Source organism: Myotis myotis, unplaced genomic scaffold, assembly GCF_014108235.1.
Source record: "Myotis myotis isolate mMyoMyo1 unplaced genomic scaffold, mMyoMyo1.p scaffold_m19_p_2, whole genome shotgun sequence".
Lineage (NCBI taxonomy): Eukaryota > Metazoa > Chordata > Mammalia > Chiroptera > Vespertilionidae > Myotis > Myotis myotis.
This window is the reverse complement of record NW_023416324.1, coordinates 25,399,860-25,425,915: the sequence shown is the minus strand read 5'-3', so window position 1 is coordinate 25,425,915 and position 26,056 is coordinate 25,399,860. Positions and strand designations below refer to the sequence as shown.

The 26,056-nt window shown below is 40.4% G+C and overlaps 1 protein-coding gene and 1 non-coding gene across 5 annotated transcripts in view; both read left to right on the top strand.

Annotated features, from left to right (window-relative positions):
- The window catches only part of TRIT1 (tRNA isopentenyltransferase 1), a 43,913-nt gene that overhangs the window by 6,522 nt on the left and 11,335 nt on the right, over positions 1 to 26,056 (top strand). For 2 of the 4 annotated variants that reach the window (XM_036350145.1, XM_036350146.1), the window contains exons 2-5: positions 16,677 to 16,817; positions 22,329 to 22,427; positions 23,124 to 23,269; positions 25,295 to 25,437. In XM_036350145.1, coding sequence (XP_036206038.1) covers positions 16,677 to 16,817; positions 22,329 to 22,427; positions 23,124 to 23,269; positions 25,295 to 25,437 — 529 coding nt within the window. Of the gene's footprint in view, positions 1 to 7,336; positions 7,425 to 16,676; positions 16,818 to 22,328; positions 22,428 to 23,123; positions 23,270 to 25,294; positions 25,438 to 26,056 lie in introns of those variants that run through there. The other 2 variants (XM_036350148.1, XM_036350147.1) reach the window with 2 other exon arrangements.
- Positions 17,596 to 17,703, top strand: LOC118677897. The gene has a single exon (XR_004974613.1). It is a non-coding gene; the product is annotated as a U6 spliceosomal RNA (small nuclear RNA).

Here is a 26,056-nt window from a genome sequence, read left to right as displayed (position 1 = left end):
TTTTTTTTTAAATATATTTTATTGATTTTCCACAGAGAGGAAGGGAGAGAGACAGAGAGTCAGAAACATCGATGAGAAACATTGATCAGCTGCCTCCTGCACATCTCCCACTGGGGATGTGCCCGCAACCCAGGTACATGCCCTTGACCGGAATCGAACCCGGGACCTTTCAGTCCGCAGGCCAACGCTCTATCCACTGAGCCAAACCGGTTTCGGCATGTCTCGGCATTTTTTATGCTTCGCTGTGTCGATAGAGTGCCTTTCTGTGCTAAGTGTCCCAATTATCTGAGGTAGACACTCTTGGTGCACCCCCTTGTGGGCTTTGTGCACAGTCTTATTGTAATTAAGCCTTGATTGTTGTAGTTATCACTGTGAGGAATTGACCTCCAGGCCAATTGGCTGTGAGAATCAGCTGTGTCTTCAGTGGGAGAACTTCTGTGCTGGAGACACCCCTCTGGGGCTAGACTTGCTTCGATGGGGCTTTGGTGCTCACTGAGTCTGCCCCCTGAGTGTGTCTTTTATGGTTCCACGGAGCTGCAAACTGGATGGCCCCACTCTGACCTCTCTGGAGGCAATCTTTTAATAGGACTGAGCCTGATAAGAGGCAAAGAAGGAAATCTCAAATTTTTGACTCATCTAAAATTATGTATGTACTAGAGGCCCAGTGCATGAAATTCATGCATGGGTGTGTGTGTGTGTGTGTCCCTCAGCCCAGTCTGCACCCTCTCCAATCTGGGAATCCCTCTCACAATCCAGGACTGCTGGCTCCCAACCGTTCGCCTGCCTGCCAGCCTGATCACCCCCTAACCACTCCCCTGCCAGCCCGGTCACCCCTAACTGCCCTCCCCTGCTGGCCTGTTTCCCCCCCAACTGCCCTTCCCTGCAGGCCTGGTTGCCCCCAACTGCCCTACCCTGCCGGCCTGGTTGCCCCTAACTGTCCTCCCCTGCCGGCCTAGTTGCCCCTAACTGCCCTCCCCTGCAGGCCATCTTTGATCACATGGTGGTGGCCATCTTGTGTGTTGGAGTGATGGTCAATTTGCCTATTACCTCTTTATTATATAGGATGAGTTTCTAAGGTTTCTTGACTCACCTCTATTGTGAGTGAATTTAATTTTCCTTTGCTACATTATTAAGTGTGGGTGGTTTTTACATATATATTCACTTTTTTTGCAGCTATGAGAAGAACTTTGTAGTCAAACCACCTGTGTTATGTAAGGAAGGAGAAATGACTCCTGGCCAAATGGAAAACTATTGGGGAGCGTAGATAAGACTTGCACATTCACATTTGTGAGCATGAATACTGTCCTCATGTTTCGCTTGAAACAGCTCCACTTCTAAAAAGGATATATGTTTGAGGAGTAAAAGTTATTTGAGGTATATAGGAATTCACCTACGTGCTCTGTATGTACTGTAGTATGGCTTAACCTAGTTGGTTTTGGTTTTGCGTGTAGTTTGTTGAATAAATTTGAACCAGACCAGTGCCCCGTTTGTCTCTTTGGTTACCTTTGGAGCCCTGCTGGAGCCTCACCACTGCTCCTTCCTCATTGTGGCAGCAGGAGTTCAAGCTCTTAGCACCGTATCATGAATAATAATAACAATACTGAAAATAGCAGTAATACACACACACACACACACACACACACACACACACACACACTACAGGCCCAATGCACGTAAGTTGTGCAAGGTCCCCTGCTGCTGCAGCAGCTGCCTCAGCCCCCACCGCGGCTTCGTCTGGAAGGACATCTGGTCTAATTAGCATATTATGCTTTTATTATTATAGATTATTATAGATAGCAGACACTGTTCTAAAAGTTTGACATATATTATCTCATTTAATATTCTCACCATAACCTTATGAGGTAGGCACTATAATAATCTCATCCCTACCAAAAATTGCTTTCTTGAACTGTCATCTCCATGCTATTCTATGTTTTTTTCTCCACCTCCTCCTATTTGTTTATCCATTTGTCCTTCATTCCATTCTTTTCCTTTATTCTACTGTATACATTTCATCAGGCAGAGAAGGAAGAAGAATATTCTCTCTCTCTCTCTTTTTTTGGTTCATCCTCACCCAAGGATATCTTTCCATTTTAGAGAGAGTGGAAGGGAGGGGGAGAGCAGAGAGAAACATTAATGTGAGAGAGACACATCAATTGGTTGCCTTACGCACATGCTCGACTGGGGCCGGAGATCGAGCCCGGGACCTGTCAGCTCCCAGGCCAGTGCCCCATCCACTGAGCCAAACCAGCCAGGGTGGGAGAAGAATACTCTTGACAAAAGAACAGCATGAGCAAAGTAAAAAGAGTAAAAAAAATGCATGGTATGTTTTCAAGGAGTGACCAGCAACTATCTGGCATCTAGGATACTTGAGAGACAGCTGTAGGAGGCCAAACTAAAAATATAGACTCTTAGAACAAATTTTAGAGGCCATTGAAAGCATGCTATGGAAATTTGGGTTTTAAATAGGGAAGTGATAGTAAATCTGTGTTATAAGGTAACTCCACTGGCTGGGTGGAGAGATGAACAGTTTAGGATTCTGTTATGTTAGCCTGGGTGTGAAAGAGGCTGGAGTTGGGTTGTGGCTAAGGATAGCAGGTAACCATTTTGTCATTTTGGAGACAGACTAATAGGATTTTGGTTATTGAAATGGGAGCATTTTGAAACAAAATGATAGAGAACAAAAGCCTTTTAAAAATATTTTTATTGAGTTCAGAGAGGAAGGGCGATGGAGAGAGGGATAAAAACATCAATGATGAGAGAGAACCCTCAATCTGCTGCCTCCTGAATGCCCCACACTGGGGATCGAGTCTGCAACCCGGGCATGTGCCCTGACTGGGAATCTAACAGTGACTTCCTGGTTTATAGGTCGATGCTCAACCACTGAGCCACACCAACTGGGCACAAAAGCCTTTTTTATGTTTGGAAAAAAGGATACATGCTAAAAAGTACAAAGGAAATATCACCATAGTCTTTGCATTCAGAGATAATCATTTTAATATTTTGGTGCACATCCTTCCAGACATTTATCTATGTATTTATATGCACATGTGTATGTGTGTTTTTCCCCCTAATTTTTAATTGAAATATACACATAAAATTTACTCTCTTACTATTTTTAAGTATACAGGTCAATGGTTAAATGCATTCATAATGTTGTGTGACCATCTCCACCATCCATCTTCATAATTTTTTTCATGTTGTAAAACTGAAACTCTATACTTATTAAACAACTAGGGGCCTAGTGCATGAATTCGTGCACCTTGAAAGGAACTGTGGGCTGCGAGGCTGCAGTGGGAACAGGGGTGGGTCTCGGCCCATCCTCCACGCCCCCGCCCGGCCCCTCCTGCCGTTGCCCCTGATCCCCTCTCTGCCAGAAGCCCCACTCCCGCTGCCACAGCTCCCATGCTCTGATGGGGCCAGCCCTGCTCACTTTCGCGGACTGTGCCAGCAGCGGGTGTGAGCGGTGGCTGCTACCCTTATCGCCCCTCAGAAGCGGTGGAGGTGGAGAAGCCCTCAGGGGCAATCGGGGCCAGCAGCTGCCTCTCGCACCTGCTGATGGAGCTGAGTGATCGGGACCTGGCGCTGGGTGCCGGCAGCGGGTGTGAGCAGCAGCTTCAGCGCTGGCTGTGGGTGCAAGTGGGGCTGGCGCCCACGGTGGGTGCAAGCAGTGGCTCCAGTGCCGGCTGCAGGTGCAAGCGGGGCTGGTGCCGGCAGTGGGTGCGGGTGTGAGCGGGGTTGATGCCGGCAGCAGGTGCGAGCGCCGGGTGGGACTGCGACCTGCGGGAGCAAAGAATTTTCTGTAACCACCAGAGGCTGACCCTGATGACAGTGATCGGCGCTCCGCCTTGGTCTGGCGCCCTCGCTCACCTGCTCCACTATCCTGCCGTGGCCGATGCCCGCCATGTTCCGCGCGGGCCCCCTGATGGTCAGCGCAAGTCATAGAGAGCGGTTGTTCGGTTGTTCCGCCATTCGGTCTGTTTGCATGTTAGCCTTTTATTATATAGAGTAACTCTCCATTTTCCTTTCTTCCAGCCCTTGGCAACCACCATACAACTTTCTGTGTCTATGATTTTGACTACTCTTAAGTACTTCATATAAGTGGAATGATACAGTATTTGTGTCTTTTATGACTGGCTTATTTCACTTAGCATAATGTCCCTAAGTTTTGTCCATGTGTATGTGTTTTTATGTAAATTGATGCATATATTTCATGCTATTCTGTGTCTTGTTTATTTTTCCCCCTCTTAGCAGTATGTTATAGATATCTTTATGTATTAATGTATACAAGTCTACATCAGTGGTCTCAATCTGGGCTAATTTTGCCATTCAGGGAACACTTAGATCAAACCCACAACTTTGGTCAATTAGGAGGATTCTCTAACCAACCGAGCTACTTGGCCAGGGCATACCAGCACTGTTTTTGAAAGACTATCCTTTTTCCATTGAATTTACCTTTGCGCCTTTGTTAAAAACCAATTGACTGTATTTGTGTGGGGCTATTTCTATTCTGTTCCATTGACCTATGTCTATTCTTTTGCCAATATCACATTTTCTTGATTACTATAGCTTTATAATAAGTCTTGAAATTGGATAGCAAAGCTCTCTATCTACATTATTGTTTTTAATTTTTGTGTAGAATTCAGGTGTATCATAATTCATGTAACCAGATTTCTACTGAAGGACATTTAGAGGGTTCTTCTGTTTTTTGCTGTAATAAATGATGCTAAGATGAACATCTTTGCACATACATCTTTTTGTATGATTCTCTTCAGGGTAAATTCATAGGATGAGAGGATGTATACATTATTTTTTCTTCTTCCACTTTTCTAAGGCATTTATTAGAGGCATTATACTTTTTTTTCCTTTTTGGTTAATCCTCACCTGAGGATATTTTTCCATTGATTTTAGATAGAGTGGAAGGGGGGAAGAGAGAAACATGGATGTGAGAGAGAAAAACATTGATGTGAGAGAGACACATTGATTGGTTGCCTCCTGTACTTGGGATCCAATCTGCAACCCAGATATGTGCCTTTGCCTGGGAATTGAACCTCGACTCTGGTACGCAGGTTAATGCTCTAATCACTGGGCACACAGGCCAGGGTTAACTTTTTTATTTTTTAGAAATTCAACTTTTCCAATTTTTATTCATAAAATTAAAACAGCAACAGTAGGTTTACAGAGGTACATATCAGTAACAGAACAGGAAGGAAATGAAATATTCTCGAGACATCTTGAAACGTCTCAAAGGAATATACACCAGGCTAAAAATCTACATCTAAACTGTGGTTGTACAACAGGTTACATTTATTCCTGCATTTTCTAAATGAGTTCTTCTTTATATTTGCCTTTCTCTTTTCCAACTTGTCGAGATTTGGCTTTGCATTCAAGAATTTTTTCCTGATTTTTGTCCAGTTTTAGCCTGGTGATAACCACCTTGCTCAGATGAATACCCACGTGGACAATGTGTTGTTAGCCTTCTCCCGCTGCACCCGCTCGATGTAGATGACCTATTTCTTTCTGTACACCCTTCCTACAGGCTGGCCTTTGTAGTGTCCTCAAACCACCTGGACCTCCTCATCCTTGTGGATGGGCAAGGAGCAGACGTTGTACTTCTGCCACAGCTCCTTGGAGAGCGGGGCAACATGATCATCTTCTAGTGCAGGGGTGGGCAAACTTTGACTCGAGGGCCACAATGGGTTCTTAAACTGGACCGGAGGGCCGGAACAAAAGCATGGATGGAGTGTTTGTGTGAACTAATATAAATTCAAAGTAAACATCATTACATAAAAGGGTACGGTCTTTTTTTTCAATAGTTTTATTCATTTCAAACGGGCCGGAACTGGCCCGCGGGCTGAAGTTTGCCCACGGCTGTTCTAGTGCATGTGTGAGGGGACATTGAAGCGTGTTTGCAGTTTTTGGTGCGGTCCGAGGTGACCAAAGGGTTGAACTTTATGGTTACCATCTACCTGGTGCTAGAAGTGCTCTACGTAACTAACCATTTTAAAATGAACAATTCAGTGGTATTTAGTGCATCCACAATGTTGTACAACCACTACCTCTATCTAGTTCCAAAATGTGTCCATCACCCCAAAAGAAAACCCTGTAGCTATTAAGCAGTTACTCCCTAGTCCCCTTTCTCTTCAGCCCCTAACAACCACCAATCTGCTTTCTGGTTTGTTTTGTTTGTTTGTTTGTTTTTGTTTTTTGTTTTTACCTATTTTGGATATTTAATATAAATGGGATCATACAATATACAACCTTTCATCTGGCTTCTTCACTTGTAGTTATTTGTATTTCATTCCTTTTTATGGTTGAATATGTCATTGTATATAGAACACAATTTGTCCATCTAATGATGGAGATTAACACCTTTAGGCTGTTGTGCATAGTGCTGCTGTGAACATGTGTACATGTATACATGTGTACATGTATTTCTTTTCAGTTATTTTTGGCCTATGCCTACGAATGGAATTGCTGGGTCATATGTTTAACTTTTTGAGAAACTGCCAAACTCTTCTTACACAGTGGCTACACCATTTTACATCCCCACCAGCAATCTATGAAGATACCAGTTTCTCCACATCTTTTCCAACACTTACTTTCCTTTAAAAAAAATTATAACCATCCTATTGGGTTGGAAAGTGGTGTCTCATTGTGGTTTTCATTTACATTTCCTTAATGACTAATGATGTTGGGCATCTTTTCATGTGTTTGTTGGCCATATGTATATTTTCTTTGGAGACTAGGTCCTTTGCTCGTTTTTAAACTGGGTTTTTTTTGTTGTTGTTGTTGAGATGCACATATTATATTTTGATATATATTGCCAGACTGCTTTAAAAAAGGTTTGAACCAGCTGTATGTCTGTTTCCCCTCACCCTTGCAATTTGTGTATTACCTGTCTCTTTCATTGTCAGTCTGGTAAACAAGAAATGGGTTTCATTTCTTAGGTTAATTGTTTTTTTTAAGGGTACATTGACCATTTGTGTATTTTATGTTTTGAATTTCCTGTTCATTCCTGTTGTGTCCACTTGTATCTAATCGTTTTTATTCTTGTATTTATTGATTTGGAAGAGCTTTTTGTGTATTGCAAGTAATAACCCTTTGTATAATCTCATGTATCAGAAGTATTTTTTTAGTTGGTCACTTGTCTTTTGACTTTTATGATCCTTTTTGCCATATAAAAGTTTTAAATTAGTATATTCTTGTCCAGTTTTTAGGAGTACAAGTTATTTTAACATTCTTTCAGAAAGAGTTCTTGTCTGAAATTTATAATTCATTTAATTGTTGGAACGTACAAATGTAAATAAAAAATGATGTTGATTCTCTTCTCTAGTGTAAATGAAGATATACCCAGGGCGTCTTTGTCTTCACTGTGCATTCCTGTTGCTCTTCTTTGTGGAGTTCCTTACACAAACGTGTAGGTAATTGCAAGTGAAATATGGGATTCTATAGGTATGGGTACCTTTGGTTAACTACCCAGTCAGTTTCCTTGATTTTTTTTGAGGGGGGAAGGTGATTAGTTTATATCTTGTTGCACAGCACAATACTTGTCACAATGGTTCTTGCCTCCAGCTGTACATTGGATTCACCTGGAGAGCATTAAAAAACACTGATGCAAAAATAAAATTATACACACACACACACGCACACATTGATGCCAAGGCTTATAATATTCAGTAAATATCCATTAGAAATAGATGATTTATTTAACTCTTCAGCTGCCAGTATTTTTCCTAATTTATAGTTAATCTTTATTCTTATTTACTAGGTTTTAGTCCCAGCTTTCCCACTAACTCACTGAATATATAACTGTGGACAGGTTATCCTCTCTGGGCTTTAGTTCCCTCTTCGGATATTTTAGATAGGGGAAACTGATTGGATTAGTCCAGGGGTGGGCAGACTTTCTGTTAAGGTCCAGGTAGTAAATAATTTAGGCTTTGTGGGCCATATGCTGTTTGTCTGTCACTGTGTCTAAAGCTCCTTTCAGCTCTGGTATTTTGTGGTTCTCTTTTAAACCCTAGGCAGGGGTCTCAATACAAAGAGCCAAGGAAAATCTTGGTTAGCCTCCACCAATTAAATATAGATAATATCAAGCACTCATATAGTGCCTACCATCTGCTTGACACTATTCTAAAAGCCTTAAGTCTCAGAGTAACCCAGTGAAGATTATAGGTAAGAAAACTTGAGGCAAAGAAAAATTAGATACTTAAATAACTTGCCAGATAATGGCTATAGTTGGATAGTAGAGCCAGAATTTGAACCCAGCCATTCTGCCTTCATTATACTCTACTGCCTCTCCCTAACTTAGACGTAGACCTCCAAATAATGGAGCACCTCAGCTGTTATACTCTATTACAGGTATCATAAGATAAAATATCACTGAAACCATCAAAAATGGGCAATCATGAGGCTGTAAAGATGGCCATAGAATAGAAACATTATTATTGTTTAAAATTTTTATTTTTAGATAGAGGAAGCGGGGAGAAAGAGAAACAGAAACATTGATTTGTTTTACTTATTTATGCATTCATTGAACACATAGCATTGTCTATGTGTATATTGCCATCTTTCTATTACATTTACTCTTTTTTATTAAACTTATTGGGGTAACATTGGTTAATAAAATTATAAAGGTTTCAAGTATACAGTTGTATGATACATTATCTGTATATTGTTATCCTTAGCATAGGATCTAGCAATCTGTACCTCAGACACTAGACCTTCTTCCGTCACTGTATATTTGACCCCCTTTACCCTTTACTACACCACCCTCACCCTCCTTCCCTCCAGTAACCACCTTACTCTTGTCTGTGACTATGAGTTTGTCTTTGTTTTGCCTTTTGTCATACTAACTCTTGAGAACCTTGAAAGGGGTCCGGTGTATGGTAACTGTATTCTCAGTCACTGGAATTTAATTTCATCTTAGTAGGAATTCAGTACTTCAAGCGAGCAAATAGACCAGAGTAAAAGAGGTATAAATTCTGTTGGTATGAGGCTGCTGCAGCAGTTTGTATTATAGGGAGAGCATCCAGGCTTTAGTCCTGTCTCTACCACCAGTCAATTATATGGACAGGGGAGCCCTCTCAGCCTTAGTATTATCAAGTATAAAATTTCAGGGGATTGGACTAGATCAGTAATGGCGAACCTTTTGGGCTCGGCGTATCAGCATTTTGAAAAACCCTAACTTAACTCTGGTGCCGTGTCACATATAGAAATTTTTTGATATTTGCAACCATAGTAAAACAAAGATGTATATTTTTGATATTTATTTTATATATTTAAATGCCATTTAACAAAGAAAAATCAACCAAAAAAATGAGTTCGCGTGTCACCTCTGACACCCATGTCATAGGTTCGCCATCACTGGACTAGATGGATGATTTCTGAATTTCTGAAAAATGTGCCAATTTTGCATTCTCTACCCTACATCTTATTTAGATGTAAAAATGTTGCAAATTCCTTTTACCACTTGGTAAGATTGATGCTCTGGAAGAATGCATCACATACATCTTATGTATGCACTTCTCAATTTGAGAAGCATGGCCTTATATTATTATTGTAGTCCCTTTCCCCTTAGAGACAGGCATAGGAAGAATACAGACCATGATCTGCACTATAAATTCCAAACCACTCCTCTCACCAGACTGACTGAACAAGTCAGGTACAGGTTCTCCCACTTATTGAGCATCTTAATCTGTCTGATTATTCAGCAGGTCTGCAGTTGCATTTTTGCCAAACAAAGCTAAAAAGGAGTAGTTGCTTGCCATGATGTTCCTGCAGCTAATTCATTCTAACATAATAAAGCGTAAATTTTTACAAAACTCATCCTTTTATTAAGAAATAAAAGCCAAGACGCTGACCTTTTCCCTACTCTTCAATTTCTCTTCAGTTGAATAATCAAATTCAAATTTCTTTAATCAAAAAGGAAAATCAACTTTCTGGAACGTGCCAACATCCTCTAAACAAATAATTGTTTCTTTTACCCTCCTTTGCCAAAAGTTTTTTTCTGAAGCTTGGACTATTAGAAGGGATGTTAGATGTGAGGACATTGAGGTTTCAGGAGAGAAAGTTGACTTCCCAAAGTCACAAGCTGATTTGTACAGAACAGAGATAAGTAATATAGTGGGAAAAGAACACTGACTGTAAAATTGATTCATAATTTGCCTTTGCCACTAACTAGCTGTGTGAATTTGGGCAGGTTACCTAATGTGTCTAATTTCTATTTCCTCATTGATAAAACAAGGGCAATGTAACTTCATAGGATGTGAAACTCAGCATAGGATCTAGCAATCTGTACCCAGTATTCGTTGAGTATATTCTATGTATGAGGCTCTGTGCTGAGACTAGAGATAAAATACACCATTTCTTCATTCAGAGCTTGTAGTCGAGTGGGGGAGATAGAAATATTTTAAAGTTTTGTACAATAAGTTGTGTGATAGAGGTAAGTGCAGGCTACTATGGCAGACAGAGGGCAAGTACAGCTGGGGAGTCATCTCAAGGCAGGCTTTCGTTGGGAAGTAATGCTAAAGAGTGTGGGACTGGTTGAGATCAGGCTGTCGTGGACATAAATTTGAGCGGTTTTACTCTAAAGGTAAGAAGATCAATGAGGAAGCTGATAGGATAGTCTAGTTGAGAAATCATGAAGCCTTCACTTGATTTAGTGGCAGTGGGAAATGTGGTAATGGTGATGTGATAAACTTTGAGATAATTTTAGGAACTAGTATAGGTAGAAGTTGAGACAGATTGGAACTGGGATGAGGGAGACAGATACTAGGATCACTTCAGAGTATTTAGTTTGATTATCTAGGTCAGTGGTCGGCAAACTCATTAGTCAACAGAGCCAGATAGCAACAGTACTTCTTCAAAATAGACTCGCCCAGGCCGAAAACCGACTTCTGTGCATGGGCCACGAAGTTTCAGTCACACAGTACGCGTGCCTGCACGTGGTATGTTGTGGAAGAGCCACACTCAAGGGGCCAAAGAGCCGCATGTGGCTCACGAGCTGCAGTATGCCAACCAGGGATCTGGGTGGTTCACTCAAGTATGGCTGGGAAGGTAAGGAATTCAATTTTGGGCATATCAGGTTTCAGGTGCCTGTTTGGAGTGATGATGATGATGATGGTGGTGCTAGCTAACATTTATTGACTTTCTTATAGGGCATGCCCTATACCATATGCTTTGCATGTATTAATTATTTAATTTTCACGGTTACCTTTTGAGGTTATATTTAAGATTATCCTCACTTTATAAATAAGAAATCTGAGGCACAGAGATTAAATAAGTTACATTGACCAAGTTTCCATAGCTAGTAAGTGGTTTAGCCAGAACTTAAATCCAGGAAACCTGATTCTTGAGTCCTTACTGTTAACCACTTCACTATATTATATGCCTCTCATTGATGATGGGAATGTTCATTAGGCGGTTAAATATCCAGGCCTGGCATGGCAACATGAGAAAGAACTAGGTTGCAAATATGGATTTGGGGAGTTATGAGCACAAGTAGAAGCCATGAATGTCACCCAGAGAAAGTTTATAGTATAGAAACGGCAGGTAGATGCCCTAAAAATTAGTCAAATATATTCTTGAGTAGTGATCAATGTTGATAATGTAAAGGGGCTGTTTATAAGTAAAATTGATAAGAGAATGATGGCTAAGGTTACTTCATATGAGATTGTGTTACTGCCCATAGGCCACCAGTTAATGCATATTGTTCCCATGACAGACATTGCTAATTGAGCAGTGGCTGACCTCAGTAAAGGAAACTGAGGAAGGGCTAGAGAGATAGGAGAAAAAGCTAGAGAGATTAGTGCAGTTGAAGCCCCAAAGAAGGATTTATGAAGGAGAGGGAGCTCAATAGTACCAGATTGTGTTTTCCTTTTCATGACATGTTTTGGGAGCTTAGTGGCAAAGTGTTATATTTGGCAGTCAGATTCATTAGTGATCTCAGAGAGTGTGATATCAATGGAGCTGGGGGTGGGGGTAGGCAGCTATGATTGTATTGATCCATAATCCAAGATTGTGGTTTCAATGCAGTTGTAATCCATAGGGGTAAGAAAGTGATTGAAGGACTTCAGGATCTAATTTGGTTGGGAAGGAAATGAAGTCAAAAGAGGAAGATAACTTGGAGGGAAGGAACCAAACTGGGGGGAGATTGGGGGGAAGCTGCTTTTATAGTGGAACCGTGGTTCTCAAACTTAATTCGTTCAGAAAGACTGTTTGAGAAGTGAATTGTTCTAAAACCGGATAATTTTCCCCATTAGAAATAATATAAATTGAATTAATCCATTCCAGACCCCCAAACGATTCTTTTTTAACCTTTCTTATATACAGTACATATCTAATGTACTGTTTAGTCTATAAATAAAAACTTCTTACCTTTATAGAACCATCCCCTGTTAGCCTTAAATGAATTTTAATATATCACTGCCTCTGAGATGCTATCACTGGCTAGCTACTTTTTGTTTATCCAAACAACAGTTTTTCTACCTATTCATTTGCATATGATTCTTATTTTGTGAGCACTTTCACACCCTTAGCAACATAATGTCTTAAAATTGTGCTAATCATTGATTTAGCCAGCAACAAAAGCATTCTCTCCTTTGTTGCCTGAGAGATGCTTTTTGTAATGCTGAGGTATCAACATGAAACATTTGAGTTGTCAGGTGGAAAACTGAAGTTTTAGTCAACAACCAAGAGACATTTTTTCTGTGAACCACTTGGTCGAGAACCCAATTTTCAAGATGGGAGATGTTCAAGAAACGAGGTTTGACTGTACTCTTGCTTGTAAAAGGCTGTATTGGGGTATCAGAGCCAGCCAGCACTCAGACAGAGCTCTCTGATCTGCCCAGTGCCCAGGATGCTGTTAATTAGCACACTCATTAGGGCCACCCTACAGCATGAGTTGGGTCTTGGCTGTATACATAAAAATTTTGGTGAGTTTTTCCAGGGTGAAATTTCTTTGGATCAGGGTTTTTCAACTTTGGGGCTGTTGACAGTTTTGGGCTGGATAATTCTTTGATGTGGGCATGGGAAGTTGTCCTATGCATTGTAGGTTGTTGAGTAGCATCCCTGGCCTCTACCCATTGGAGGCCAGCAGTGTCCCCACCTCCGTAGTTGTGACAGCCAGAAATGTTTCCAGACATTGCAGATATCCCCTGGTGGATAGATTCACTTCTGGTTTACAATCACAACTCTAGATTCTTCTGGTTTTCCTCTAGGTCTTTTATAGATTCCTCTCACCTTCATTAGCCCCTCTAGGCACTTCACCTCGGTTGGCTTGGAGAGTTGAGTTATTTCAGCCTTGTGACCTTTTCCCAAAAAATTTTCAGTCTGGAAATAAACCCTCACTACAGGGGAGACAAAGAGGTATATTTCCCTATAAGTAAATAGCCGGTTAGATACCTAAACCATTAAATTAAATGTTTTGGGGTTGTGGTATTTAGAAAAGAGTGTATAGTCAAACTTTAATAACTCTCAAACTTTTATATCTCTTATCTCCTTGTACTACGTTATTTGTATCTGTGTTTCTTACTAGCCTGGACTCCTTGAGGACAGGGATCCTTCCTTAATCTTTGCATACCAAACATCTTGCAGGGTGCCTGGCACATAGTTGATGCTCAGTGAATGTTTGCTGGAATGTCAGTTATGTTGATAATTAGCTAAGTAGCTTAAACCTATAATTTTTCAGTGTCTCAGTTATCAAGCCTCACAGAGAGGCCAGAGTTCCCTTAATATTGTCAAATTCTGATTTGTGCAGAGAGAATTATTTTATCCAGTAATTTCTATGTACACAGATCTCAGGTGTCTTCTGGAAGAATGGGAAATGGAACAGAATGACTTGCTGCCTTTTGAAAGATACCACAGGTCCTTTTAGCTCTCCCAGGGCTGACTGTTCTATAGGTAGAGTCACACTGAAAAATATAATTGAAGCCCTAGCTGGTTTGGCTTAGTGGATAGAGTGTCAGCCTATGGACTGAAGGGTCCCAGGTTCGATTCTGGTCAAGGGCACATGCCCGGGTTGCGAACTCAATCTCCGGTGGGGGGCATGCAGGAGGCAGCTGATCCATGATTCTCTTTCATCATTGATGTTTCTCTCTCTTTCTCTCTGAAATCAATAAAAATATATTTTAAAATACATATATAATTGAAGCTGGAAAATAGGGTAAATGTAAAACAATCAGCTACAAATCTAACCTATTTTATTGGATGAATGTTTTCTAGGCAGCTAATGAAATTATAAGCCCAATTGTGGCATCTACAATATAAGTATCTTTATAGAGCAAAAGTAACATTTACAAAATTGATTGGGTTTTTTTTTGTTTGTTTGTTTACATATTTACTCTTAGTGCAAATGTGTAAAATATTGCTGTGTTTTTGCTTTTTGGCTGAGCATTGATTTTAATTGATAGATAATGTATACCATAACAAGAATAGTTAATTCATAACTGTACAGTTCAGTAAATAGTGACACTAAAATTATTTCCCATTTTCCCTATGCTGTTGTGATAATAGTAGTGGTAGTGGTCTTAATATAAGTAGTTATATAAGAACTCTTATGTAGCATTTACGGTGTGCCAAGCAAAATAAGTGCTTTACATATATTAACTCATTTAATCCATATAACAACCCTATGAGATAGACTCTATCATCCTCATTTTACTGATGAGAGATTGAATCACAGGGAGCTTAGTAAGTGACCACTCCAAGTACAAATAACTAGTAAGTAGCAGGGCTAGGAATTGATCTGAGGCAGTCTGGCGCCAGGGTCTTTCCTTCTAACTATTTTACTGTACTGTACTTATATGACACCCATATAAGTAAAGGGAAATGTGAGATAAAAAATGCTTTTAACATCATTGTGGGCTCTATGGAACTTATTATTTGTTCATTCAGTGCTCCCTGTAGAATCAGTGATTACAGAGAGAACATTTAATTTCAAAGCATTCATCCCTCCTTTCAGACTAGTATTTTCAGATTTGTTCTCCATCTGAGAACTTGCATTTAGAAAAAGTACACTTGAACTTTTTAGTTCAATTGGCAGGTCAAGAGCTTGCAGATAGGATATATTGCCTTTCAGTATTTATTTACTTATTTAAAAACATGTATTGATTACAGAGGAAGGGAGAGGGAGAGAAAGATAGAAATGTCAGTGATGAGAGAGAATCATTGATCGACTGCTTCCTACTGGGGATTGAGCCGGCAACCTGGGCATGTACCCTGACTGGGAATGGAAATGTGACCTCCTGGGTCATGCATGGGTCAGTGCTCAACCACTGAGCCACACTTGCTGGGCTTGCCTTTGAGTGTTTAGACTGTTATATAAGAACTCTTATGTAGCCTTTATGGTGTGCCAAGCAGTAATTTGGTTATCACTATGTTTTCAACAGAGTACAGCAGTATTAGGGGTCTGACTTCAAAGTGTTTATGTGTTTTATTTATTTATTATTAAAGAATAGTTGACTTTGTGTGTTTTATATATATATTCTTGTAGATAGCCAATCTAATACAGATTCTAAAAACCTTTCAGAGCCACTTAAATCCCAAGATGTGTAAGCATTTGAAGTAGAACTATGAGCAATGCAAAATGTTACCTTTCTGGAGACTTGTGATAAATAGAATAAATAAAACAGCCTATCCATGTTTAGAAGCTTAAAGTTCAGGCCAAAGAACCTCTGGTTAATCTTGCAGAATTAATTCTCATTTGGGCACTGATTTACATAACCTTTTCATTTTTAAGTCTGAGCTAATAGCCACGACAGGTATTCCTACTTTTCAAAAGTTTTCAGTAAAGCCACTTCACTTTTACAAGTAAGATCTACATTAATACCTGTTTTTGGTAACCAAACGAAATCTGAAGAGGATTTTTAATTAATTAAGAGGTTTTTAAATTAATGGTAATTGCTTCTTTGCCTTACACCATTTAATTTTATGAAAGGCTTCATAGAAATGCTCTTCTTTTGGATAGTGTGGGAAACCTGTACTATTTTTGCTTACTATAAGAAATCCAAAGAGAATTTTTGTTTTTATGAAAAAAGGCAAAAAGTGAAAATAGCGTTCATCATTTGTTTTGCAGCAAGTTGTTATAAAGATAGCACCAACCCTTTCCCTGGGAAATACGCCTACCAGTACAGTGTCGAGCCCTCATAGCTTCGAACAGTGTCTGTGAGCATCTGTGCTTTATCTCAGTTTATTTTGTGTATCCATTAGTAAGATGTGTCCTAAGGTGTCAGCAAAGCCTAAAAGAGCTTGTAAGGGTGTTATGCTTAGTGTAAAACTGGATGCAAGTAAGCATTTCAATTGTGGTGAACAAAATAAAGACATTGTATATAGATTGAATTTGGGGTCTGGGAAAGATCAAAATTGTTCTCATATAAATTAATGATAATTGTTTCTTTGCTTTACCCCATTTTATCTTATGGAAAGTTTCGTAGGAACACTGTACTTTGGGAAAGTGGGGAAAACCTATATTTGATAAGAAAGCTGGTGTTCTATATTCTGCTTCCTTTGCCTTGGGTTTTGTGGATCTGGGTATGCTCTGGTTAGATCACATTTACTCTGGTGCTTTAGGTCAGTCAAGTGTTTGGCTGGAGGGAGGAGCAGATCACCATTTCCACCCATCAAGTGTACAGTAAAGGAGGCCTATGACATTCTCATGCTAATTTTCTCTCTCCTAGGTTTATGAAGGCCTAGACATCATCACCAACAAGGTTTCTACCCAAGAGCAGAGACTATGCCAGCACCACATGATCAGCTTTGTGGATCCTCTTGTGACAAATTACACAGTGGTGGACTTCAGGAACAAGGCAACTGCTGTGATATCCTTAGGAAAGACAGCAACTAGGCTTGATGGATGGCAAGGCAGCCCAAGCCAAGAAAGAAGTTTTCTTTCTAGTGACAGTTTCTGCTAAGCAAGGGCACGCAAGACCTCACTACCAATAGGGAGCATCCCATCAGCACTATGTGGATTGAAAGATATGGTGTCCTTGTTACTCAAGTCTTGTCCTCAGACTGCAGCATCAGCATCCCTCGAGAGCTTGTTAGAAATGCTGAATTTGGGCCTCACTTCATATGAATCAGAATCTGCATTTAACAAGAGTACCAGGTGATTTATATGCACATTAAAATTTGAGAAGCACTGTTTTAGTGGAGAGAACATTGATTTAGGACCAGAAAAATCTGTGTTCCAGCCTTAGAGCCACCTCTTTTGATCATGTGAATTTTATTGGTTAAAGTATTTACCTCACTGAGCTTCAGTTTTCCACCCTTAATTAATTTATAAATATAATGGACTTCCAGTTAGAATTTCAAAGGGATATTTGGAGTAGGAATGATGGGACAGGAAAAAAATTGTTCTGGGTAATACCAGCAATTTTTGAAAAAGGAATAGTATGGGGGTGGGGTGGGGCGGGGGGCTGTCCATATATTTTAATGTCCAGACTGCATTTAACATCTGGAGTGCCAGATACTAAGACATTAAAAATTCATAATAATTAAAATAGCATGGAAATTATGGCACAGAATAGAAAATTCAGATACAAATTCAAATGGACATATATATTAGCTTATTAAGATAGCATTTAAAAATAGTGAAGAGTGCTCACTTCGGCAGTATATATAGGTACTGAAATTAGAATGATACAGAGATTAGCATGGCCCCTACACAAGGATGACATGCAAATTTGTGAAACAGTCTATATCTAATAAAATAAAATAAATGAAGAAATAATGCAGTAGTTAATAATTATTCCTGAGACAGATCATTGTTTTGGAAAAAAATAAAACCAAGTCCTCTTTATATATGACATGATTTCAGAGTTAAATATCTATATCTATATATATAAAGAGCTAGGGGCCGTCACATCAAAAACAACTGAACGGATGACCGAACAGGCTGTTTGGGGCAACCAGGCCGGCACGGGGGTCAGTGAGGGACGACCAAACGACTGAACACCAGGCTGCGTGGGGCGACCAGGCTGGCGGGGGTCAGTGAGGGATGACCAAACGACTGAGCAGCAGGCTGCATAGGGCGACCAGGCCGGCAGGGTGGTCAGTGAGGGATGGCCAAACGATTGAGCAGCAGGCTTCATGGGGTGACCAGGTTGGCAGGGGGGTCAGTGAGGGACGACCAAATGACTGAGCAGTAGGCTGCATGGGGCGACCAGGCCAGCAGGGGGGACAGAGAGGCGCAACCAGGCCGGCAGAGGGGCCAGTGAGGGGCAACCAGGCCGGCAGAGGGGCCAGTGAGGGGTGACCAGGCCAGCAGGGGGGACAGTGAGGGGTGACCAGGCCGGCAGAGGGGGCAGTGAGGGGCGATCAGGCCAGCGGGGGGGCGCAGTTAGGGGCGATCAGGTCGACAGCAGAGGTGGTTAGGGGTGATCAGGGTGGTAGGGGGGCCAGTTAGGGGCAATCAGGCAGACAGGTAGGTGAGCAGTTAGGAGCCAGTGGTCCTGGATTGTGAGAGGGATGTCCGACTGCTGGTTTAGGCCTGATCCCAGGATTGGAAGGGTGCAGGCTGGATTAAGGGAGACCCCCCCCACCCCCCATGCACAAAATTTCATGCACCAGGCCTCTAGTATGTATGTATGTATGTGTATATATATATATATTTAAGATATATACATTTTTATTTCAGAGAGAGGAAGGGAGAGGGAGAGAGAGATAGAAACATCAATGATGAGAATCATTGATTGGCTGCCTCTTGCATGCCCCCTCCTGGGGGATTGAGCCTGTAACTCAGGCATGTGCCCTGATTGGGAATTGAACCATGACCTGGTTCATGGGTTGAGGCTCAGTCATTGAGCCACACCGGCTGGGCAGAAAAGGAAAATTGTTAGAGTTGAATATGTAAGGATTAAGAATTTGTATTGGCAAGAATGTGTATCAGCTAGAACTCCTAGGTATCTACTTAGAGAAACCTTGTCACAAGTATACCCAGAGATATGTGGTAGATCTCATTCTATAATAGCATTCCTCTAAGCAGCAAAAACATAAACACTGTAATTCCTACTTACAGAAGAATGTATAACATTTGCTTTGTTTATATAAGTTTACTTTTTCAGCAGTGAAAATGAATTAATTATCGGTACATGCATCAATCAATGTGGAAGAATCTCAAAAACAACATAAAATATGAAAAATTATAGAAGGATACATACATGTTCATACCATTATAAAGGTTAAAAGGCAAACAAAACTGATCATAATTATATATTGTTACATATTGACTATGTATTTTATATATTAATGTGTTAATATATACACATCAGTAGTAATGTAGAGAAAAACAAGGGAATGATGAAAAACAAATACCCTTCTTTTCCCTGAAATAACTCAAGATAGTGGTTCCCTCAGAGAGAGAAGTTGGGGGTTGAGATGGGAATGAGTACACAGAAACTTCAAAGGAATGACTAACATTCCTTTTCTTACATTGGGTTCATTAGTATTTGTTTATTACTGGGCTTCATAATTTACATATGTCAAAATGTTCTTGTGTATATATTGGATATTTTATAATTAAAAAAAAAGGGGGGGAGCCGAACCGGTTTGGCTCAGTGGATAGAGCGTCAGCCTGCGGACTGAAGGGTCCCAGGTTCGATTCCAGTCAAGGGCATGTACCTTGGTTGCGGGTGCATCCCCGGTGGGGGGTGTGCAGGAGGCAGCTGATTGATTTCTCTCATCGATGTTTCTAACTCTCTGTCCCTCTCCCTTCTTCTCTGTAAAAAGTCAATAAAAAATATATTTTAAAAAAAGGGGGGAGCCCTAGCTGGTTTGGCTTAGTAGATAGGGCGTCAGCCTGTGGACTTGAAGGGTCCCCGGTTCAATTCAGTCAAGGGCACATGCCTGGGTTGCAGGCTCGATCCCCAGTGGAGGGATGCTGGAGGCAGCCGATCAATGATTCTCTCTCGTTGATGTTTTTATCTCCCTCCCTCTCTCTTCCTCTCTGAAGTGTGTGTGTGTGTGTGTGTGTGTGTGTGTGTGTGTGTGTGTATTAAATGGGGAAAACAGCCCACCATAAATAAAATTTAAAAACACACTACAGCCTGGCGGTTTGGCTCAGTGGATAGAGCGTCAGCCTGCGGACTGAAGGGTCCCAGGTTTGATTCCAGACAAGGGCACGTGTCTGGGTTCCAGGCTCGATCCTCAGTAGGGAGTGTGCAGGAGGCAGCCGATCAATGATTTGCTCTCATCATTGATGTTTCTCTCTCCCTCTCCCTTCCTCTCTGAAATCAATAAAAATATTTTTTCAATAAGAATATTTAAAAAAACAACAAAAAACCCCAAAACAGACTACAAACCAGGGGGAAAATATTGTAACACAGGAGAGGTAAGATGTTAATATACTTAAATATGAAGAACTCTTATGAATCAGTACAAAAATTAAAGGTCATGAGTACTAATTCACAAAGAAAAAATAGAAATGGTGATAAACATGAAAAAGGGTTTGTCCTTATTGTTAATCAGGACCATGCAAATAAAAATAATGAGGTTTGGGGTTTTTTTTTGCCTCTCAAAGGGCAGAGATTTAAATGTGGATAGTAATTCTTGCCCTACCTGCTCTACAAGGTAGTTGTATCAGATGAGATAAATTATATGAAAGCCCTTTGGAAATTAAAATAAATCACCAAAGTATATTGTTGCTATAGGACAATTTGGTTGTTCAGGAAGAACTTAAAGAAAATGGAGAGAGAATTAAAATTTCCAAAGGGCAGCAACAATGGGGATGATTTAATTTAATCAGGTCATTTATAGGATTGGCGATGTAGTGAATTTAGGTAAGAACCTACAAGCAGAGTTCAAAATTGAAAGTATCTTCAGAAATAGCCAGTCAGCCTTCTCTTTTTTTAAAATATATTTTATTGATTTTTTACAGAGAGAAAGGGAGAGGGATAGAGGGTTAGAAACATCCATGAGAGAGAAACATCCATGAGCTGCCTCCTGCACACCCCCTACTGGGGATTTGGCTGCAACCAAGGTACACGCCCTTGACTGGAATCAAACCTGGGACCCTTCAGTCCACAGGCCAACGCTCTAGCCACTGAGCCAAACCGGTCAGGGCCAGTCAGCCTTCTTGATTAGACAGATGAAGGTACTAGATACTGAGGCCCAGACAGAGGGTTTTGTCCAGGATCACAGTAGTTTCATGGCTTGTGCAAACACGTTAAACTTTTTCACTCCATGTCTCCTACTACCTATTTCCCTCCCTCTTTTCCACTCTCCCCCACTGCTGCTATCTCACTGTTTTTAGCCTTTCCTTTTTGTTTTCCTTGTCCTTTTTCCTTTTGTTAATTATATATTTGAAGTTTTATTACAACTACTGTGTAATTGTATACTTCCTGTACTTAATTTAAGGAGGGCAATATAGAATTTATCTTTAAAAAAACACATGTTTTTTCTATATGATCCTTGATTGCTAACATCTTTCCACCCCACCCCAACTTCTTAAAGGTTAGTGGGCTTCTGATAGAAAAGAGATCATCTTTGTCTGTGCACTCTGACTGGCTGGCAAGGGAAAGAAGTGTGTAAATGAGTCTTTGTTTGGGTTGAAAGTCTCTTTTTATCAATTATTCTCAGAAGCAAAGCCTTCTTAAAGCAGATAATTACCTGTTCAACGGAGTTCTAAAGAAAAGAATTCAAAGTAGCAGAGACATAAAAACAATAGTGACTGAAGTAAATTATAAATTGAATGCTGACACAATTGAAAAGATATTTCAGGAATTGTGACTGGGGACTTACTTTCATTGTCACATTTAATCCTCATAAGAACTCATGAGGATTTTTACAGGTGAGAAAACTGAAGCTCAGGTTGAATAACATGCCCAAGAACTGGAACTGGTAATTGAAATCTGTTTGTCGTTAGAACCAGTGCTTCTCAGTTTTTCTAGTGGAGTCTCAAGTGGCTGAAATGTGCACTACCACCACATAATGGGAAGACCGAGTCTAAGCCACGTCTCAGAGAACCAATTTGTGTTTTGCCTTAGAAAGCAAAGTCAGATGTCACCTTGGTGGCTCCTGAGCAGCTGACACTTGGTTCTGTGAGAGTCCTTGGACTTATGCTCATTAAGCTGATTGGAATACCAAGCAACCTTTGAATTTTAGCAGCAAGGCCTAGAAAGTTCTAGAATTGGAAATAATTACAGTCATTTATGTTTCTGGTTTATGAAAGTCCCTCCAGAACTGATAGGAAATAATTCTGAGAACTCATGGGAAACAGTGAAGACTAGTATCAATTCCAAGTGAATGTGGTTTTTTTGCTAATACCCTCCTTTCTGAGTGAGTCAGGATTCTCTTCTGAAATTAAATATTGTGATGTCTTTCTTAATATTCACATTGAAGATATATTTGCCCGACACAAAATTCCTATTGTCGTGGGAGGAACCAATTATTACATTGAGTCTCTACTCTGGAAAGTTCTTATCAGTGCTAAGGTATGTTTAGTTCACTTGTAAGTCACAGAAAATGGGCTCTTTTTTCTTACCAGCTAATTTTAGTGGAAGGACTCTTGCCTATTTCTTATACTCAGCAACTGTAATTTTCAACTTAATATTCTGAAGCAAATGCCACCTCCATATGTGAAGTGTGCTCCTCCAGGCAGGCCTAAGGGCAGGGGCTGTGCGTGGGAAAGATGCTCCTCTGTGGATTAATTAGCATCTCCATATAGTTAGCAGCGCACTAGTCTGATTCAGCATTTCCTGGCTGTAACAATCTATGTGTCAGGGAGATATCCAATACCAACCTTTCTAACAGAGATGCTATTGCATAGGGTGGGACTTCGCAAACTACAGTGTGCTGGCCATTCTGATCTACTCTGGTCAAACTTGCTGGGAACACTAGACTCCTGTATGTCTTAATATAGACATGTTAGCCCTGGTACCTATTTGTATTCCTGACAAGGAAGCAGGGTACCAGAGTATGTCCCCTTCCTCTTACTTGTTGTGGCCTCACAGCACTACCCTGACGTATTGGAATTTTCTGTTTATGATCTGCCTCTCACTGTATGGCAAGACCTTCCGAATCATCTCTATTCTGTATTCCTAACATTTAGCCGAGTGCCTGGTACACACACTGTCTTGGTGCTTATTGAATTGTTGAGTTAAATTTACTTATAAACCTTCATTTAATAGCCCCAGGAGATGGGCACTGAGAAAGAGTTTGACCGGAAAGTAGAGCTTGAAAAGGAAGATGGCCATGTACTTCACAAACGCCTAAGCCAGGTGGACCCAGAAATGGCTGCCAAGCTGCACCCACATGACAAGCGCAAAGTGGCCAGGTAAGAAAGTCCGGGCCCACTGACCCCTGAGTTCCTTTAGAGTTAGAGGATAGTCAGTTCTTCAGTGTGCCTGGGTGATGAGAGAGAGGTTTGATAATAGTATTTAGTGGAGATTGATGAGTTACAGCTTAAAAGGTTAGGAGGCCCCGAGTTACTGCCGCAGACCAACTCCCTCAATAAATAGCTGTACCCTACTTTGTTGTTACATTTAAAATACATATACAATATAGTTTTTCCCTAGGGCCTATGTAATCTTGCTTCATTTTCTGTTTGATCTTTGCTTGTATAACAGTTTTCATATAAATTTTTCTGGCATGCAGTAGGTTTACATTGTGACTTGGGTTTCATAATTGATTGTGCAATGCTGAGTTCTGCCCCAACAGCTTTCCCAGTGGGAGGCAGAGTTATAAACTGTCTCATAGATCAGCTCACCTTTACACATGGAGATTTTCTTAAGGGAAGAGAGAGGTGGTGCATGAACTCATAAGGTCATGTTTTCTTAGGTTGTTTTGAAATTGCAGCCTCGTGTGTTGGCTGTATTTTTCTGTGTTGGGAGTATCTGGCAGAGTAGAAGATCTAACGAAGTACCAACTATGTGGATGGTTATAAAGATTAAATATGGCAACATGTGGTATTGATAGGGATTATGAAGTGTTCCACTCAAATGAATGTTCTAGATCATGTTACTGAATTCTTTTTTCATTATTGCCTCCCACCCCACCTAGAAGCCTTTTTAGAATTGTTTTTCCTAATTATGCCCTCTTCCTTCTTCACACCAATGAAATTTTAATACTGGAGAATTATGTGTTTTTTTGGGTATGGTTGCCCTTTGGAGGGACACACACCTCGTATTAGGTAAGGGTTGTTTTTGCCTCTTTGAGGGCAATATCACCCTGTTGATAATACATAGTCTAGTAGATAAATGAAGGTTATATTTTCTAGCATCCAAACATTTTACTTAAACATTTTAATAAAAATCTTAAAAAAATTTTTTTTAAAAACTCAGGAACATTATGATGAACATTCATTTTTATATTGTTTTATGATATGATTCTGGAGCTTGGTTTATATTTTCCTCTCCTTTTATCAAGTAGTTCTCTCTTATCACCTCTCCTCATTTTCTACTTCTAAACTAGTAATGAGTTGAGAACTGTGTCTTCGTCGGAATCAATCAAATCTAAGTAAGAGCTCTAGAGTCTGTCTTTACAGAGGATTGGAGGACTTTTTCATCTTCCTTTTAGTTTGAGCCTGTAGTCTAACCTCCAGAAAAGTGAGATATTTATCACTATACATTTTTTCCTCATAGGTCCTCTTTGAATGACCAGTGATGTGAAATAACAAGGGGTCTTTACTCTTGTGCTAGGGTTTCAGGAAGTAGAATTGGGTCAGGAAGGGAAAGATCACTTTCACACTGATAACTTACAATCACCCAGAGTGGTAGAGTATAGAATTGGGAGTTAAGTTACCTAGTGCTGTGTAACATAACAGATACTGACAGAGTGTATGGTGGCTTAAGAGTAAGTATGTGAGTTCTTTTTTCATTGGTCTTTGTGCTAGTAGAATACTGAATTAGTCAGAATTTTAGACATATTTTAAAAGAAAGTTGATGAGCTGGCTATACAACATACTTTTCTACTGTGGGAAAGGCATTCTAGCGAGACTAGACTTGTTAGCTTGTAACAAAGTGTCCCAAACAAGTTCTTTTACTGCTTACCTGAAAGTAAGTCCCATTTTGTATGTATAGAAGAAACCTGTTGTTTCTAAACCTGTTTAACTGATTTTAGAAAAATTGATATGTTTTTAAAGGAACAGTATTATTTCTTACTTTACCTAAAGTTTTCTTAGGACCCCTTTCTGAATAGCTATAGAATCAGTAACCTGGACTTTCATATCTTCATGGGCTTATGCAGTGAAAGTGAGAATGAGATGTTTTATAATAAACACCCTCTCTCCTTGAGAATTAATATTTCCTAATAGTTTTTATGGCTTTTATCCCCTTGTTCCCCCCACCCCCAAATGACTTAGGAGTTTGCAAGTGTTTGAAGAAACGGGAATCTCTCACAGTGAATTTCTTCATCGTCAACATGCAGAGGAAGGTGGTGGTCCCCTTGGAGGCCCTCTGAAGTACCCTAACTCTTGCATCCTCTGGCTTCATGCTGACCAGTCAGGTAAAAGCCCTTTGATGCCCTAGAGTTCATTCGAGTTAGATCTTACAGTAATATATTACTATATATAACATGCTTACAACCATGAGTGGCTCATAATAAACACTAAATAAGTATTACTTATTAATTTTATTTTCATTTACCGTTATTTGTTGACTTAGTAAGGCACAGTAAGGCCATTCCCCTAAGTATCTGTCTGGAAAGGGAGTAAGGGCAGCCCTGGCACCAGGATAAGATATCAAGGGTGGGATAAGATGGGATGAGTGGGATGGAAGAGAGATTGCTATCCAGGGAAGAGCCAAAGGAAAAAGCTAAAGAGAAGGGAGGCTCCTGTGGAAGAGGTTGAAGTGTCAAGTATTCTGCATGGTACTTGGATTTCAGAGATGAATATGAGACTCAGTGCCTGCTCTTAGTCTGGTGGGGCAACAAATAATGAGATAGATACTACATTGTGATAAATGTTGGCTAGAAAGTGATGAGCATTCTCTGCGGGGGAGTCAGGGACCAGTCTGTATAGGTAACCTATGAGCTAGGTCTGGAAAGGTGAGACTATTTGAGAATAGGCAGTATAGTGTGGTTATTAAGAGCACGGTCTCTGAGCCGGACTGTTTGGGATTCAGAT